The 20509-nt window shown below is 29.8% G+C and overlaps 1 protein-coding gene across 7 annotated transcripts in view; it reads left to right on the top strand.

Moving 5' to 3' along the window:
* The window catches only part of Pcdh11x (protocadherin 11 X-linked), a 621240-nt gene that overhangs the window by 509209 nt on the left and 91522 nt on the right, over positions 1 to 20509 (top strand). For 3 of the 7 annotated variants that reach the window (XM_077107263.1, XM_077107259.1, XM_077107257.1), the window contains one exon: positions 9814 to 9837. The exons of the other annotated variants lie outside the window; for them this stretch is intronic. In XM_077107263.1, the coding sequence (XP_076963378.1) occupies positions 9814 to 9837 (24 nt within the window). The remainder of the gene's footprint in view (positions 1 to 9813; positions 9838 to 20509) is intronic. 7 annotated transcript variants of the gene reach the window in all.

Raw genomic sequence — 20509 nt, 5'->3', positions numbered from 1 at the left:
ATAATTATCAAAATGGAAAAATAAGTGTCCAATAGTTGTTTTTAATATTACTTCAAAATAATGTCAGAATTATTAAACAACATTAGCCTAAGACTATATATTTGTATGTGGCCCATCATTTTGAGGTCCATTCCTTTCCCCAAATGATAAAATAAAACACCTAATCAGTTGGTTGCAAAATGAAAATTCCCCACAAACTTGTGTTCAAACTCTGTCACAGAATTCCCAATTTAAAAAAAAAAAAAAGAATTCCCAATAAATTATATATTAAAGAGAAAAAATATAAAATATTGGAAAATAAGTTAAAAATCTTCAGTCATTAAAAATATCAGAGAGTAACGCTACCATTAAACTGGCATTAGTTCACTGAGATTAAAAGAAATCAAAATTTTAGTTGATACTAACCTTGCAAATGAAAATATGAAAAAAAAATCATAAAGAGAATTATCAATTCAGATTTTACTTCCAACATTAAACTTTCCCTTTCCACAATTTATCTGCTTAAATGTGTAAAACAAAAATATTAAGATGTATATCATAAAATAATGAATCTATTTGGAATTTTATAAGTCATCTATAAAGATACATGTATCTAAATTAAACATTAACAGAAAAATTCACAATATACTTTTCATTTTGTAGTAAATTGCAAATTGAAATTAATAGTACATTGTTTTGGGAGAAATATATTTATGACAGTGAAAGACAGTTATTAAAACTAGTTCATGTATCCTAAGGATTTTGTTTGTAAAAATATATCAATTTTTGCAACTATAGACTTGATATAGATATTTTTAAAGAAAAATTATATCATCTATTTCTCTTTCTATTATGTATGCTATATGTAATAGAAATACATATAGTGTAGTTTTAATATAAATGTAGATCTGCATATACTGTATTATAAATCCTTCTCAAATGGAATCTCTTTGTCTTCAAGCTATGCCCTATGTTCTGTGTAAAGCCTAATATTTTTAGGGAGTCCTATAGTCATCCACATGGGCAAAATAACTTTAAGTGTTTTAGTAAAAGTATTATATTAATCTCATGCCTAGTTATGCTTTAAAGTTTTTAAATTATCTGTTTTTAAATTAAAGTGGATCATTAAATTAGTTTGAAACAGAATAAATAGATTGGTAAGAATATGAGGGAAAAGTTAAAAATATTTATTTAAAAAATAACCCGTCACAACTATTATGTACAACCATAATGTATCAATAAAAGCAAAAAAAAGAGTTGCTTTTTAGAGATTTGTACTTTATTTCTGTAGTTATAATTAAGGTTTCCCAGCCGGTATTAATGACAGATGCCTGCAAACTGAGAGACTCTAGGGGCTAAGGCAGGATGATCTTAAGTTCAAAGCCAGCCTCTGCAACTTAAGGAATCCCTGGGAATCTTAGAAAGACCCTACCTCAAAATAAAAATAAATAAATGAATAAAACTGGGGAAGTGGCTCAGGGCTAAAGGGCCCCTGTGTTCAATCTCAAGTAAAAAATTAAGTAAGTAAGTAAGTAAATATATAAATAAATATTTACCTCTGCTTTTTTTTTTTTTTCTGTGAATAGCCCAAAAATGTGTATTGACAAGCCATCCAGAGCTAATACTGGGTAAACTTATAAAAGAAAATTGTACCAAATTTCACAGGGAAGAGATTCTAAAAGTTAAACCATTATAACAGTGTGCAGATTGTACACTGTTACTTTTGAAGTATGTACTGTTTCAGCATTAAATCATGCAAAGGAACATACTTTAAAAATTAGTCTCTCTATGGACTGGAAGATCAGAAATACCACCAAGTCCTATTTTAAAAATGTCTTAAATTAGAATTCATACACTCAAGAATAGATTGAGTATTAAAAACTGTGAAATGTTTAAGAGCTACAATTGTTTCAAACATTTTAAGTAGCTTAGTGGCAGATTTCAGAAATATTGGTTTCCTAATATTTTCTTTGCCATTCTAAAATAACTAAGGGTCTAGCCCTCAATATTTTGCTTTTGGAATTTCACAATGTCATTAAAATTTATATATTATCATAACTGCTTCATGCACCTCCTAAAACAGTGTTATCAGGGCCTTAGGTGGAACTTTTCCGTAGAGGATGAAAGCATTTATATTCCCTAATTCCCATTTCTAAAACACGCAGAGTCCTTTATGAATCAGTTTTCTTAAGTTCCTTTTTGGAAATAAATACATTCTTTAAAAAAGAATTTCTCACTTAAATACTTAAACTAAATCACAAGAATAGAACAATTTTTCAATGATTAATAAAGTTAGATTGGAGAAAAATAGTTGAGAAAATAACACTATCACATAAGTCTTTTTCTGTAAAGCTATTCAATTGTGTATTCACAAAATTTTTCTTTGTTTTTATTGTTAGAATGAAATATGAATAGCTAAGATTTGCTCCATATGACTTTGAACCATTTAAAACACTAAGGCTATGGACTGGGGCTCTAGCTCAGTGGCAGAACAATTGCCTAGCATGCATGAGGCACTGGGTTTGAACCTCTCAGCACCACATAAAAATAAAAAACAAATAAAATAAAGGCATTCTGTCCATTTACAACTACAACTTAAAAAAAAAAAACACTAAGTCTGTATTTTGAGGTTGAATTTTTCACCTTAATTTTTTTTATTGGTTGTTCAAAACATTGCAAAGCTCATGATAAATCATCTTTCATACATTTGACTCAATTGGATTATGAACTCCCATTTTTACCCCAAATACATATTGCAGAATCACATCGGTTTCACACTCACCTTTTTACCTAATGGCATATTAGTGATTGTTGTATTCTGCTACCTTTCCTATCCCCTACTATCCCCCCTCCCCTCCCCTCCCATCTTCCCTCTCTATCTCTTGTGCTGTTGTTCAATTCTCTCCCTTGTTTCCCTCCCCTTTCCCCTCACAACCTCTTCTATGTATTTTGTGTAACATTGAGGGTCTCCTACCATTTCCATATGTTTTCCCTTCTCTCTCCCTCTCTCACCCCCCAATTGTCTTTGTTTAATGTTAACCTTTTCCTCATGCTCTTCCTCCCTGTCCTGTTCTTAGTTGCTCTCTTTATATCAAAGAAGACATTTGGCAATTGTTTTTTAAGAATTGGCTAGCTTCGCTTAGCATAATCTGCTCTAATGCCATCCATTTCCCTGCAAATTCTATGATTTTATCATTTTTTAGTGCTGCGTAGTACTCCATTGTGTATAGATGCCACATTTTTTTTATCCATTCATCTATTGAAGGGCATCTAGGCTGGTTCCACAGTCTAGCTATTGTGAATTGTGCCGCTATGATCATTGATGTGGCAGTATCCCTATAGTATGCTCTTTTAAGATCCTCGGGGAATAGTCCGAGGAGGGCGATAGCTGGGTCAAATGGTGGATCCATTCCCAGCTTTCCCAAGAATCTCCATACTGCTTTCCATATTGGCCTTACCAATTTACAGTCCCACCAGCAGTGTACAAGTGTACCCTTTTCCCCACATCCTCGCCAACACTTATTGTTGTTTGACTTCATAATGGCTGCCACTCTTACTGGAGTGAGATGGTATCTTAGGGTGGTTTTAATTTGCATTTCTCTGACTGCTAGAGATGGTGAGCATTTTTTCATGTACTTGTTGATTGATTGTATGTCCTCCTCTGTGAATTGCCTGTTCAGAGGTGAAAGATCTATACAATGAAAACTACAGAACCCTAAAGAGAGAAATAGAAGAAGATCTTAGAAGATGGAAAAATGTACCCTGTTCATGGATAGGCAGAACTAACATCATCAAAATGGCGATATTACCCAAAGTTCTCTACAGGTTTAATGCAATGCCAATTAAAATCCCAACGGCATTTCTTGTAGAAATAGATAAAGCAATCATGAAATTCATATGGAAAAACAAAAGACCCAGAATAGCAAAAGCAATTCTAAGCAGGAAGTGTGAATCGGGAGGTATAGCGATACCAGAGTTCAAACTGTACTACAGAGCAATAGTAACAAAAACAGCATGGTACTGGTACCAAAACAGGCAGGTGGACCAATGGTACAGAATAGAGGACACAGAGACAAATCCACAAAATCACAACTATCTTATATTTGATAAAGGGGCTAAAAGTATGCAATGGAGGAAGGACAGCATCTTCAACAAATGGTGCTGGGAAAATTGGAAATCCATATGCAACAAAATGAAACTGAATCCCTTTCTCTCGCCATGCACAAAAGTTAACTCAAAATGGATCAAGGAGCTAGATATCAAATCAGAGACACTGCCTATGATAGAAGAAAAAGTTGGCTACGATCTACATACTGTGGGGTCGGGCTCCAAATTCCTTAATAGGACGCCCATAGCCCAAGAGTTAATAACAAGAATAAATAAATGGGACTTACTTAAATTAAAAAGTTTTTTCTCATCAAGAGAAACAATAAGAGAGGTAAATAGAGAGCCTACATTCTGGGAACAAATTTTTACCCCTCACACTTCAGATAGAGCCCTAATATATAGAATATACAAAGAACTCAAAAAATTAAACAATAAGATAACAAATAACCCAATCACCTTAAATTTATATGAAAATTTAGGAGTTTACATTCTGCTTTTCCTCCTGGCATAGCTATGTTAGGACTTCTTACTTTTTTAGAGGCATTATTATTTTCAATTTGCCAAAACAATATTTTAATTGTTTTTTTTTAAAGAAAGAGAGAGAGAGAGAGAGAATTTTTTTAATATTTATTTTTTAGTTTTCGATGGACACAACATCTTTATTTTTTTATTTGTATGTGGTGCTGAGGATCGAGCCCAGCGACATGTGCATGCCAGGAGAGCACGCTACTACTTGAGCCACATCCCCAGCCCCACAATATTTTAATTCTTAAAGTATGCTCTTCTTTTATTCTTTCCTTAGCAGTTAGTGTGTTATGTGAGGAGTTGTTACATTTATTATTATATATATATATATATTTTTTTGATACTGGGGATTGAAACCATGTGTGCCTAACCACTGAGCAACATCCCCAGCCCTTTTTAAATATTTTATTTAGAGACAAGGTCTCAATAAGTTGTTTAGGGCCTCCTTAAATTGCTGAGGGTGGCTTTGAACTCTCAGTCCTCTTCCTCAGCCTCCCAAGCTGCTGGAATTGCAGATGTGCATCACTGCATCTAGCTAATACCAAGTTGGAATTTCTTAAAATATATATTGTAAAAACACTGATATTTTGATCCTTCCTGAAATAAAGAGTTGTTCTGGGCAAATAGGTGTGTGTACACACATTGTTCCCATATCTTCAAAATGATCAATAAATATTTCACAGTGACTTCTTTGCTAGAGAAAACTTGAATTCTAATTCTACTGCTAAATAATTGTGTGGGTCTTAGAAAGGTTGTTTCATTTCTCTTGACCTTATTTCTTAATGTATATACTGAGGATGCTAAATCAGATGACTTTCTAAATGATTCTGGTCATTTGCCTATATGTCTTTTGTATTCTAGATAAAATGCAATGTATTCTATGATCTTTGAAGCATGTGAATACTGTCAACATTTAAAAAAAAGATTTTTGAAAGTGCTTATATTTTTATGGTGGTACCAAAGATTTTCTCTAAATAAAAAGGCATAAAGTACAACAAGTAGCTATTGCACTAAAAAATGATGTGATCATTGGGAAAAATAAGCTAGCTTCAAGAATTGGAGCTGTATGAATCTAGGCTATGAAGATAGAGAAGCCATTTGATTTTATGCATGAGTATTGCCAACCAAAATTGTTAATGTAGAAAATGGTAATTGCATATTTACTGAAAATGTTTTAATTCTTCAGGTTTTAATTACCTCTGTAATAAAGTGAACACTATGACTTTAGCTGTTCTCAATATTGAAATGACTACTTTGAGTCAGTAGTATCCTATCTCTTACGACAAATTCTGACAGAGAGGGATATGATATAAATCTGAAATTTAATATACAAGAATGAAGAAGTTATTTTATGTTTGCAATATTTCTTTTATTGTAAATAAGATGCTCATTATATTAATCACCAATCAGCATTTCCTTTTGTGGAATTAACCTTTCAGACAATTTTAATAGAAAATTTTATTTCAGCTTCACTATTTTTGTAGTTCAGAGTCCCTGCAATCTACATAAGCACAATAACTCCACGCTTTTTAGTTTTGTAATCATCAGGAGAAGCACTGGGATGATTTGAATTTTATATCAAGAAGAATTTAATCTTTTTGGCACAAATTATAGAATATTTTAAATTGAGCAATACTCAAAGAAAACCATGTCTTGGTCTATTAATTTAGCATTACTGTATTTGAGTACATAGTTTTTATTTTTTCTGTACCAATTCTGTTCTATTCTGTGACCTTCAATACAAACCATGGAGTGCCTTGTTATAAGAAAATAAATAACAAAATTGTTCTCAAAAATTGGCTCACAATAATTTACAATACCTGTTAAGTTTCAGATTAATTGAATCTTGATTTATTAGATTTTTCTCTGTTCTAGGAAGTATAAAGGAAATTGTTCTGAATTGAGGAGGAAATAGATATATGTATATGCATAGAGATAAATACTTACATAAAATATTATCTTTCTGTTTATTGTAGTGGCAGATATATGATTTTTTTAAAAAGAATTTAAAAATTTCAATTCTTCTTTGCCCTAAGAGATGATGACCCTTATTTCAAAAAAGACTTTATTAGATATATCACACAACCTTAAAAATTGTACATAACAAAACAACTATAATTTTATTTCTATATTGAAGTAAATGGCAATTATACACTGATGCATGATATTTGATCAACAAATATTATATCAGAATTATCAATTTTTATGTAGTACTCTGTGACCTTTGAATTATTCAAGCATTATCTGCTTATCAGTAATTATCTTGAACATTGAGCCAGGTTTTTCTAATGCACATTGAGTATTTAAATATTTGTGTTAGGTTATGAAATACATATTAAAATATGTACGTTGGATAATATAGCATGTTTTTGTATTGTTCTTTTTATAATTTTTTGTGATACTTATGACTTAAATATAAGCTTCTTTTTAATTTAAATTATGTGTTGCCTTAATGTTTTAGTACAAAAACCCAATTATTTCTATTATTTACCAAATAAGATAAGTAAGTTATACATGTTGAAATTATTTTTGAACACTCACAAGAACTGAATGTTCAGCTTAGTGGTAGTCAGCTTACCTAAAGCATGGACAAGGCTCTGGGATCCATCTCCAGTATAGCAAAGAAGAAAAAAGAAACTTCAATTATGCTCAAATAAATCATTTATATAAGCATAAATTTTCATATTATCATTACAATTGTTTAAATAAAATAATATTTGGACTATTGTGTTTCCATTTATTAATTAATAAAATTACTTGTAATTTTTTCACAATCTGAAAACAATTTTTGTGAAAAGCAACTTTATTTTTAGATATATTTGTCTTCTATTATTTAAATTATATTTTAGTTACACATAAATATTATTATTTTTTTTAATGAGGAAAAGAAATTATATTTGGAATTCATTTCTTCTAGAGGAAAGTTCAAAGCTTTTGACATTCCTTTAGGGACATAAATATTATTATTTACATACTTATTCATAATATAGTTAATTGGTAAAATTTCATTAATTGGTAAAAATAATTTATTTTAGTCATATAATTCATGTAGACTTTTAAAAAAATAAAAAAAAATTTAGTTGTAAATGGACAGAATACCTTTATTTATTTATGTGGTGCTAAAGATTAAACCCAGTGTCCAATTCATGTAAGGCAAGTGCTCTATCAGTGTGCCACAACCCCAGCCCTCAAATAGACTATTGTATCTCAAAGGACAAGGACTGTGCTTATCTAGATGTTGCAAAAACATGAAGCAATGAGGATACTTTAGAAATGTCAATGACTAACCTTCAAATCATAATTAAAATCTCTCTGAAATTTGTAGATACTTTTGGAGATCAAATTTTGTTATGAAAGAAATCCTAATGATGAATGCATCTATGAATAACTGTCTTGAAATATAATAATACATATTCTGCCTTATATGGGAGAAATGGTTCCATTTTTTTGGCCATGTTTAAGTGATGAATTTAAGTGTTTCTTCAGAGACAATCTTGAAAGGTTTGTGCAGAATTTGCTTATTGTCCCAAATTTTAAGGAAAATTGATCAATATTTGATTTTAGTCATTCATAAGACAATTTTCACTTTTTAGTGTGGGAAATAAAGGTCTTAGACAGGTTTTGTAAATGTGGTTGGTTTATTTTTATTATTCTTATGACACTTGTTTTGCTTCTTTTATTTGTATTTCCATATCATTAAAAATAAGTCCATACCCATCACATTCATTTTTTGACCTTTTCTGTTATTAAATTAGAAAGAATTTTGATCTCTATGTTCTATATCAGACTGAAATTGGAGTTTTAAAAATGAAAAGCAAGTACTTTATTGCTTATCTGTGTAAAATAGTCTTTCTCTTTTCATTTAAATATATTTGAAAATTACATTTAAATTTTACAAGAGTTAATTATTTGTTGAAATAACTAAAATATTGTGTGCTGGTGGGAATATCATTGAAGGAGTAGATGATTGTATAATTTTATTTAGAAGATCAATTCTACCACAAGTGTCTTATGAAAGTACTGTTATTTTTCTCTTCTACTTTAGTTTTTATTAGCATTAAATTGCATTGCTAACAGAAGAAACACTTTGTGATGAAAAATAAAAGGTGCTGTGTATGTCAATGACAGTTAAAAACATTCAACAGTATTCTTTTTATTAATGCTTATGATTGTATAGAAACATTACTTTCATATTTTTACTCCTGTTTTTCTCTTGCTGACCTATTAATTTTCTATTAACATTTCATACATCTTTGGTTTCATAATAGTTCAATTTTATTCAAAGTGTATTTTAAACAAGTTCAAAGTGTTTATCGTTTAAGCTTTCATCCTTATATGAATGTTATTAAATGTATACTAAAATTAAAAAAATGATTAAGAAATAATTTTATGATTGACTTTAAAATTTCACAAAGAATGAACATCTGAGCCATCCATCCAGACTGATATAAATCCAGGTTTAAATAGACATCTATATGTTTTGTTTAAAAATAGACTTTGCTACTTAATTCCAGATCAAGCATGATCTGTTTGAAAGAAGTCACTTAGCAGTGGAATTTCTGAATTTATCTAGAAAATAATGATAATGACCCTTAATCTCTGATATTTTAATTGTGATAAAACAAAATAATTTTTTATTTGTGAAGACAGCTCTATCATAGCAAAAGTTTCTTAAGCCATGATAAGATTAATTCTATTGAGACACTTATTGTGTTAAGATCATTTCCATTATTTTTCCCCCATAATAATTTGGAGACAGAGCAATCTGTTAATCAAACCCATTGTTTTCCCTTTCACTACATTTCCAGTAAGTAGCAAGTTCCATAAGAGAAACTCATATCTCAATAGAGGCCTGTATTTCACCATCACAGGCAATGAAGCCAGAAATTGTAATGAGTTCTTACAAAATGTTGAGCCCCTAAAATACATGAAACACATGGCCTTTAGGGAAAGGACCAACAGTTACTCCAAAGAGGCCAGCATATGGCATTGGCTTGATGCAAATTCAGAAAAACAAATTACAGAAGACAAAGTTCATGGTCTATGCATCCTTATTTAACTCAGTCAACATGCCCTCTGTAAAGTAAGGTTGAAAATATGATGCAATATGTAACAAAATACATTATTTTGTTATGCTAAGATAATATGTTGTGAATAAGAGAGCTATTAATTGTGTCTAACTTTATCAAAATCTTGTTTTAGCTTTCATTCCTGGATTAAAGAAAGGTACAGTACAAAACAACACAAACCATAACCATGATGCATGTTTCATTTTAAAATGGACTGCCGATTTGTGTTTGTTTTAAAAACTCTTGACCTTTTCACTTGTCATAAAACATTGCAATTTCAACTGTTTGCTTCAAACACATTTCTAATATTTTTCAAATGAACAAATATGTGGGAAGCGTGCACAGCCAGTTGGATATCTTACATACCTGGATGCTTTTCCAAATTGTATGTCATCAGTCTTTAGATAGCAAAATTAATATCATCCTATAGCCATTTATTTGACCTATCATAGTTGCTTTCAAATTACCCCATGGACTTAATTATTCATTTTTTTCCACTGACAATGAAAGCATTTTCAGCATTTTGTGTGATAAAATTCTACTTTTCTGTATTTTTATTCCAATTTGATCTATAAATTGAATGTGCTATATACATACTAAACAAAATAATCTAAGTTTAAATTCTTTGTGAATCATAAATAATATGTAAGATGCATTTTCTTTGCCAAATTTTAATGTATAGTTTATATGTGAATACATAATAAGTTAAGGTTGAGAGCAGATTTCTTTAAACATGGAGTTTAAGCAATCAGTTAAAATGTGTATAATTTTATTGTGCTGATAAAATTTTTCATGCTACAGGATAGTCTGAATTTTCCAAATACCTTTATATTAATTATGTGTTGCATGCAATTCTTTATTGTCCACTTCATATTTGGGGATTCATCTTCATGTTGTTTCATTGCTATTTAAAACAGTAATTTATTTCACTTTGTATATTTTTCAACTGTAATTTGTAATCCATTGCTATTTTGATCACAGAGAAATAGCACTTATAGAATGAATCATCTTAAAATCAGTCATAAATCTGAATTGTTTTGTTTCAAACCTTACGTTTAATCATTAATTTTGAAAGAACTACACACGAAGAATATGCTGTATTTTTTGTTGTTATTTTAGATGATTTAAAATGTTGCTTTAGACTTTTTAAAGTGAGTTGGAGTATTTCTCTTGTGATCTTATATATTCAGTTCTAATATCCATGATAAATTTTTGGCTATCATTAATGTGATTTTCATTTTGTCTCACCACGTCTCAAAGAATTTTAGATACAAGATACTATTCAGGAACCATAGAACTATAGATATCTAATAGTAATGGGAACTTATTTGTGTTTATGGTGCAAAGTGTTTGAATCATAATTTTTAGAGTTACAGTGCAAAGAGCATTTGAAGGTGACTCAGGACACCATAAACTCTAATGACAGTCTTATACCTAGCTATATGTACATATTTAGCAAAGTTTTTAAACTCACAGAATCTCTACTTTCTTTGTTCCTCATTTTAAAAATTGTGGAAATCATGTTTATGAAACATGATAATAGAATTATAATAATAATAATAATAATAATAATAATAATAATAATAAAACCCAACTATAGCTATTATTTTAATATGTACAATATTCTAGACTTGGTAGCTAAATCTATGTATATTTTTAAAACTTATAGCATATTTTGGTGTAGATCTGTTGTTATTCACATTTTTTTCAGAGATGGAAACCAAAGCAATGCAAAGTTAATATTTTATTATATATATATATATATATATATATATATATATATATATATATATATATATAAAGTTAATATAAGAATTCATGCTATAATCTCTAAAGCATGACACCTAATTTAGAATACTATTAGATTATTTGAAATATCATCAATACACCACTGAGTAATGACAATTGCAATTAAACTCATAATTAAAAATTGGTTTATTTAATAATATATGTTTAGTATCTTCATAATATAGTTGGTCTCAGACTCAGAACTATACTGAAAAACAATAGTATTTTATTTTGTGATAACTTTTATATCAATTTTTGTATATACAACTTCCATCTTCAATTCATTTTTGGTACACTTGGTTCTATTTTCTCACATAGTACAGCTTCTTAAGCATTTTTCATATAATGAAATTTTATCTTAATAGGAAAAGTCATCTCTGACCCTAATGGTAATATTAAAGTAGGATCATTTCATTCATTCAGATTTGCATTGAGGACTGACTGACATACAGGGATGAAATTAAACAATTTTTCAAAATATGTGTGCTTTTTTTTCTCATGGTAAATTAGATATATACAGGCAAATGCTTAGAAGTAAGAATATGATTTCTACTTCAGGATACCTTGTTTGTCCCCAAAGAAAAAATTGCAGATATATACTTTTAAACTTTACACTAGTACCTGCTTTTTAGTAAAAATATATTTAGATACACTGATAAATTGATATTTTATTATATTTGCTTACAAGTGCTTTTTTTGTATGTTTGAACATGAGAGCAAGAGTTTTAGATTTGTCCTTACTGCTGTCATTGAGTTATGGTTTTCAAGCAGTAGAATGTTAACTGGTTTGTCTACCTGAAGTCATTTTTTTGTGCTCTCTATAATAATGTTTCAATTGCCCAAGCTGATTTTTAGCACATTCTCACAGTGTTTTAACAGAAAACCTTTCCCTTTGGCTCTCACTTAACCCGCAAGGGTCCTGTTCTTGAATTACATTCCCATAATTGTTAGTATTCAAGAGTCGGCTGTGATTTAGGTGTTCATTACTTTAGACTCTAAATGTTGAATTTGAGCCAGGGATAACTGTTGAGTAACAAGAGAGTGTGTGTGTGTAAGGGAAGGATTAGGGTGAGGTGAAAAGACGTAAGGAAGACTATGGGAAATTGATTTTTCTTTGAACCAAATGAATCACCTACTTATCTTCATTTGACTACTTAGTTAATAAGAATTTGTGAACACAAACATAATTCATTTTTGTGAAGGATAGATACACAGTTTTCCATATGTCAATTAGTAAGAAAAATAATGTCTTCTTACAGTGTAGTTTTTACATGACCAGGAGTTAATGAAAATAATATTAATTCCTTCATGCTAATTTTGTATATCCCCAAATTCTCACACCAAGGGACCAAATCAGTATGAGGTTTTGTTAGTTTTATTTTATATTACAAATAGTAGGCTATAAAATATAATATAAAATATTTGTGAAAGGAATTAAGTCTTATAAAGTATTAGCACTTAGATATTTTAACATATAAAATTGCTTTCTTCACATAATATATGACAAGTTAATTCTGCCATTTTCATTACATATTATACATTGACAAAAGGAGATGAAAAATGTGCTTCATAATAAAATTATCTTGCCTTCTAATTTTTTCTTTAAAAAGATAAAAGTAAATTTGATATTATTTATCATCCAAAAGTGGACTAGAGGAAAATAATTATCTTTTTGGTATAATGCAAAGTTATTGAAGTTACAAAATGGTTGCAGTACTTAGTAGTATTTTAATTCTGATAAAACATTTGGCATTGCTTTAAACGAGTATATAAAGTTTGAAGATAAAATTTGTTCTTCAAACTTCATGATTTGGACTTACGCTTGTCATTTCTTTTTGTTTCTTCATGTACCTGAAATAAGTGGCATTATAATTAACAGTCAGCTGCTTGTTAGCAAAAGTTTAAATGAAGCATAAACATTGTGTAATTTCTAAATACTTACCTTACATTAGCTACAAATTAGAATGGTAATGCTCATTTTATAAAGCATAATTTTAATATACATCATTTTCTGCTTTTATTGTTTTGATTGACTCTATTTGGCTGACAAGGTAAAAAATACAAAATATTACATTTGTTCACTTTTTTGCTGGTATCACATTAAAAGCTATTTTTCCCCCTTATAAATATCAAGAAAAACTGTGTGGCTTATCAGTACATCTCCTATGTCAGAAAAATATTAGTGTCACAATGAAACACAACTGATATATTCTATTATAAAAACATATCCTCCCATAAAATTTGCTTAAACTATTTATACAGTATTCTTAGTTTTCTTATACAAAAACTCATGTTAATAATATGAGCCTTTAAGTGGAGTTAATAAAGAATTGGCCTTTTTTAAAATCTAGAATTATGAAGGTATAATACTTGCAGCATGTCAAGATAAAATAGAATAGAGTATATAATTTAAAAATCCCTGGCCTATTTGCTAACCCATGATAGGCTAAGCACTTTTTTTTCTACAAGAAGTTACCTGTTTTTATTATTTCACTTCCCATATATTAACATTTTGCTTCTCCATATTTATTGAAATACCATACATCTTTCATGGCCTAATAGAGTAAAGCTTCAGTTATTACCCAGCTGAAGTGCTATCTTGGTCCAAGTGTCAATTTCATGTACAAGATTTCTAGTTCACATATTTTATGTATGACTTTATGCTATTTATATATGTACGACTAGGAAACTAGAGTGGAGACCATTTCTTACACTTGTTTGCAACGAATAGGTACTCAACAAGCATTTAAAGTGAAAAAAAAATGTGCTCAGAGTAATTAACTGGTCAATTAACTAGTCAATCATGACTAGCATTACTAGTCATAAAATAAGACCCATTCTATGGAAATTTAGTTATAGTTTGCTACTGATATTATTTGTATTACATTTTAGAGTATCAAACACTGTAAATACTAATCATTTTGCATATATTTTCTGAGACTTCTCCCAAATTGGTTATCTTACATTTTTCATTGTTTCAAATATTGTCAATTTTATTTTCTTGTAACTCAGCATTTTTAAAACATTATAAGTAAGCGATTGTCAAATCTATTAATTTTTAACATACTATGTATACAATTGACAGAATATGTGTCCCCTTCCCAATTCTTAAAATACATCTTTCACAATTCTGGAAAATGCTACTCTTTAATTTGTGCTGTTTAACTAAACTAACAGAATATTAAGACTTGTTTTAATTGCTACATTTGTTCACATTTTAAAAAGGTTTATCCATATTTTATATTCTTAACATTTGTTCTTATAAAATTAAAACACTAAAACCAAATATAGTTGCAGACAAAGGCAAAACAATGATCAAAAAGCAAGAGATCAATTATAATTTGATTTTTTAACATATCTATAAAACCAAAAGTAGCAAACCAAACAAATCATCACCAACAACAAATAACCATTTCAAGCATTGCTAAAGGCTGAATTGCCTTCATTCATGAAGAAGTTGTATAATAAATGCTTTTCAAGAATATTTAAAGTTTAATCTTTTCCTTTTTCTTTTGCATTCTTGGGGATTGAACCCAAGGCCTTCTCATTCTAGGCAAGTGCTCTACCACTGAACCATATCCCTAGCCGTTAAACTTTAAGTAAAAAAATGACAGATTCAGTGCTTATTTATCAATCTAATCTTACCTTTTTTCTTCATTTCGATCCTTTCTGGTAATTATTATTATTTATCTTGCTTTAAAGTTAGTTTCAAATGATAAATCAGCATCCAGAAGAATGTTAATTAATTTTCTGTTTGATTGGAAATAATCATAAAATTAATCACTTTTTGCTTATTATCTGGACCTACTATGAAGCAGATTTTTTTGTTCGAAATGAACTTTACAAATGGATAGTTTTTCCCTAGGATCACAGGAAGAATTGATTATTGAAAAGGTAACTTTTTCATTAAGTAAATTGTTGATCTGAGCCAGAAGTATTGAATTTCAGCTTATTTATTACTATTGATTTTGCTCACCATCATCAAATGGGAATATAATGGAAGCCACATGTGTAATTTTGTATTGCCCAGTGGCCAAATATTTAAATGTAAAAAGAATTAGATGATATTAAGTTCAATAAAATATTTTATTTTATTTTATATAATATATCTAAAATATTACCATTCCAACATGTAATTAATATATAAAATTGTTAAAGATAGATTTTCTATTCTTTTATATAGTGAGTCTTGAAATGTGGTATGTATTTTACACATAATAACACATCTTAATTCCAGCTATTCATGTTATGTTCTCAAGCAGCTATATATGACCAATGGCTACTGTATTAGCTTTTGATTCTTTTCAATTATTAAGGATCAACTGTTGGGTTTGAATTTGTTATACATTGCTTTGATATTATACCTGGATGCAAAAACAAACAAATGAAACCTTGAAATCCTTGAATTTATGCTTGCCCAACAATATTCCCCTTTCTGGCTTATCATAGTTGCAAGAAAAAAAAATTGAAAAAATGCTAGGCTTCAATCTAGGGTCTCACACATGCACATTCTACCACTGAACTACATCCCCAGTAAACTCTGGTTTGTTTTTCCTTACCATGAATGATGGTAGAAAGAAATATTGAATGTGAAGGAGAAAGGGCTGCATAGATCAAAGTTGACACTTTCAATTGCAGACTTTGTGTTATATCTTTGAGGCTCTTAAGAACCACGATTCATTTATTTTGCTCTCTTTGAAATACTTGAATAGATTACAAGAGGAGCCCTGGGTAAAGAACTCTGATTGGCACTAGTTAATCTGGAGGTTACAGAAGCATGTATTTTAGAAAGTATACTGTCTAGTGTTTTATAATAGCGGGATTTGTATCATTACCAGAATTTGGAGCCAGAAGTCTTTAAAATTTCCTCCTATTCATATAAAATGTTACATTTCAATGTTAATATATTATTATATAATTTAACATGTTAACATGAGTGTTAAGTACATGAATTTCTGGGAATGTTAAATAAAAGCCTATATCTTAAACAAATCTAATTATATAATTACGTATCTATGTAGTGTTCATGGTGATCATGTTTACAGGATGTATTTAGTAGACTTACTAATTATGGTATTAAATAATGCTGTGTGTAAGAGATTAAGGTATTTATTTCTTCTCTTAATAATCACTTATTAATGGTCCAAAATATCAACAAACTAAAACAGGAAATACCCTGCAAAGTGATGAAATGCAATTATTTTTATTAGGTTCACATTCAAGAAAAATTGATAATGCATTATATTCTTAAACACAATCAAATCTAATTATAACATTGCTAATTGAGAAAAATGGAGAAGACAGGATTTAGCTATTATTCAGATCCCAGTGAGATTTAGAAAATACATTTTAACAGTTTGCTGCTTGGAGAAAGCAGCCGTTGAGTGCTTTACACAGTTTGAATTTACACCAGATTAACAAAGTTATATTTTCTTTGCAGTCACTATTTGCTGCTGTGCTCCAAATTTAATAAACTAGAAGATGAGAAGGAAAAAAATAGGGAAGTTTATAGAACTTGTATTAAAAATTATCAAATTATATTCACTTGTGCCTTATTAAGCTTACTGTAACATACATAAAATGTTAACAATGAGAATATTGCTGAGCATGTAGCTTAGAGGTAAAGCATATGCCTAGCATGTGTGGATCCCTGAGTGTGACGGGAAAAAAGAATACTTTGTAAAATAAGAAAAAGGGGAGGTATTCCTGTCCGTGAATATCAGAATATGTAAACCTATGACAATAAAAACCAGTTGATGTAGTCATCTATAAGGAAACTGAGAGATCAATGTGGTAAAATAGAACTGAAGCCAAACATAAAACTTACATGAATTTGACATATAATTTAAAAATAATCTAAACTTGAAATAATCTTATGAATTACTAAGTAGCATTGTGAAAATTGACAAGATATTTTTAAAAGATAATTACTATAAAAATACAGGTCCAAGAAAATTAAATTTAAAAGCTGACTAAGACCTCAGGCCATAAAATTTAGAAGAAATACTAACCAATGAAAGGATGGTGAATTATTTAAATTTTATGAGTATCTGTAAAGTTAATGTCAAAATTGTTCTAGAATAGATCTAAAATAGTTTGTTGAGTTGAATTACTGAAATTAGTTCTCATGGTGATGATACAAAAATTATTGTTAATTTTGGTATTTTTGCCAAAAGTTTCAATTTTAGAGTGGTTTTGTTGTCATTAATTTAGATATATCTCTTGAAAGACTATAAAAGTTAGGCTATTCTAAACCAAGTAATAATTATTCTCTTTTCACTTTTAGGAATATTTATGTTAATAATAATTAACTTTCAATGAGCAGGTATAAAACATTCCTCATTTTTCACATTTCAAAGCATCAACAGATGTATGTAGGCACTTTGAAACATCAGGCTATTTTTAAATAAATGTTTACATGATCTCTTCAAACAATATTTGATCAAATTTGTTAGAATTTGTAGATGTAGGCGTTCTCTTAGTGTTAATGAACCTTGAATGCAAAACATTTCCTAGAATCTTTGCACAGTCCTACTTATTTCTCCCTTCCATTCCCTCTTATAATATATTTGATATATTATAACCATGTCTCAGGATAACATAAAGATGAATCTTGAATGCGATTTCTAGTAAAATTGTATAATAATTTAAAACATTCACTCGATACATTCAGAGGGACAGAAGTATAAAAGCAAGAATCTGGCTGAGTGAACCATTTTGAGAATGCACTCTTGCATGCCTGCTTTCAACATACCATATATACAAACAGAGATTTGATAAATAGTGGTATAAAGGTATATTAAGAATTGTAATGCAAAAAATTATAAATGTAATGCACTCCATTATTGTCATGTATGTAAGAAATAATAAAAAAAGTATATGAATAACTCCTTCATGAAAAATTGTAATATTACAATTTTAAACACAACTACTTTTTAATAATAAACACATTCTTCCACATTTTTATTTTTTAAAATTTTTATTTGTTCTATTTAATTATACATGACAGCAGAATGCATTTTGATTCATTGCACAAATGGAGCACAAGTTTTCATTTCTCTGGTTGTACATGATGTAGAGTCCCACCATATATGCAATCATACATGTACCTAGGGTAATGATGTCCATCTTATTCTACCTGAGGCTCCTAAAATCATCAGGATTTTTTTTTAAACTGCTTAATTTCCTAATCTAATTGTTTAAGTGTACAGTCATTTGCTTTCTTTAGTCATTTTTAACTGCTCTAATTTATTTTTTGAGGTTTGTGTTATGACTCTCCTAAACTTAATACTTTCCTTACTTACAATCTGATAGTAATTCAAAATTATAACTCAGTTATAGTTTGCTGGAATGAGTCATTAAAAATTACTCAGGATTTAATATATTTGTAAGATAAGCCACCAAGTTACAGCCCCAAGCCTTCAATATAATTTTTTTGGCATGGGGGTTCTAGGGATTGAACTCAGGGGTACTCAGCCACTAAGCCACATCCCCAGCCCTATTATGTATTTTATTTAGAGACAGAGTCTCACTGAGTTGCTTAGTTCCTCGCTTTTGCTGAGGCTGGCTTTGAACTCACGATCCTCCTGCTTCAGTCTCTCAAACAGCTGGAATTACAAGCATGCACCACCTTGCCCAATTTCAGTCTGATTTTTAATAATAAAAAATAAGTATCATTTTCACAATCAGGCAATAATATTTGCAATTTACATCCACGTGTAGTCTGTCTGATTTATGTATCTAATGTTAATTTAAGATTAAACATTAAACATAGTGTAAGAACAAATAACCGAGGTGGGATCAGACCTCAAAGGATGCAGGGACACCATTTATTAAGTGTGGAGTCAATCAGTCAGGCACTGGAAGTTCATATTTTCAGGGTAGAAAATGGCGGCTGGTTACAGAAGGGGTCTGTTCATTATAGGTTACAATGAAGGCGAATTAGTCATTGGAGACTTAAGTAGAACATGTTGCTTTGGGCAGTCAGGAAAAAAGGTGTGAAAGTCCAAAACTCATTGTTACTGGGAAGGGATGAAAATCCAGAGCCTGCCAGAGCTCATTGTTTATCTTCTTGCTCTGGGATCCATCATACCCAAGCTCACAGTTTGCTTTTTTCCACCAGGAATTATGGGCCCTGGGAAAGGGTGACAGTACTTAGTATTTTCCTCCACCATCCAGGATCCATTGTCCTGGAAAGAGATGAATGTTTGACTTCTTCCCCCTCCCTCTTCCAGGATTACACACAATCTATTTTTTTCTTTTTATACTTCAAAAATAATCAGGTTACATTTCCCTAAATTTTTATAACACATAACCAATCTCAAATTAAACGAATAATCTGGTTTTGTGGGGGTTTTACATGATACTGTGATAATCTAGATTTGTTTTTTTTTAATTATAATTGGACAAATTTATAAATTAACAAAGAAACATGAGTTACCATAATTTTATGAAGACAAAGAGAATTTTTACAATTTTAGAAAATGGTTTGACATTCCTTATAGCCAAATAATTTATTACTTTTTACACAGATTACAATCAGAGGTAGTGAAGGACTGCTAGGAAAGTGGTATTTTCTCCATGCTTTGGAATTTGAATTATTTCTTAAAGACAGTTCGTTCAGTGAGTGATATGGCTGTGTTGCCACTTGGTCAACAAATTGCCTCAGCCCTTTCACATGTGATGCAGGTATTGCTTTTTAATGGTCACTATGCATATAAATAATTTTGCATTGAAAGTGTGGTCAGAGTACATAAATAGAAAGTAGCTTTTCAAGAACTTATCTGAAACTATAACTTTAACTATAGACCCCATTCAGATTATATCATTCTTTTTGATAATGTTCTTTTTCTGTTTCAGAACTCAATTTATGATTAGGATTTAGACTTAGAACTATGATCCACTTTGAGAGCATTTTGAATATGGCATGAGGTAGGGTTCATTAGCATTCCTTTTCTTGTGTGGTTGTCTCAGCAGAATTTGTTGTAAAGACTGTTCATTATCCCAATTGAATTATATAGAAATAAAATTATATTTTAGAT

Source organism: Callospermophilus lateralis, chromosome X (assembly GCF_048772815.1).
Source record: "Callospermophilus lateralis isolate mCalLat2 chromosome X, mCalLat2.hap1, whole genome shotgun sequence".
Lineage (NCBI taxonomy): Eukaryota > Metazoa > Chordata > Mammalia > Rodentia > Sciuridae > Callospermophilus > Callospermophilus lateralis.
Note: the sequence above shows the minus strand (reverse complement) of the source record. Positions and strands in the feature narration are given on the sequence as shown.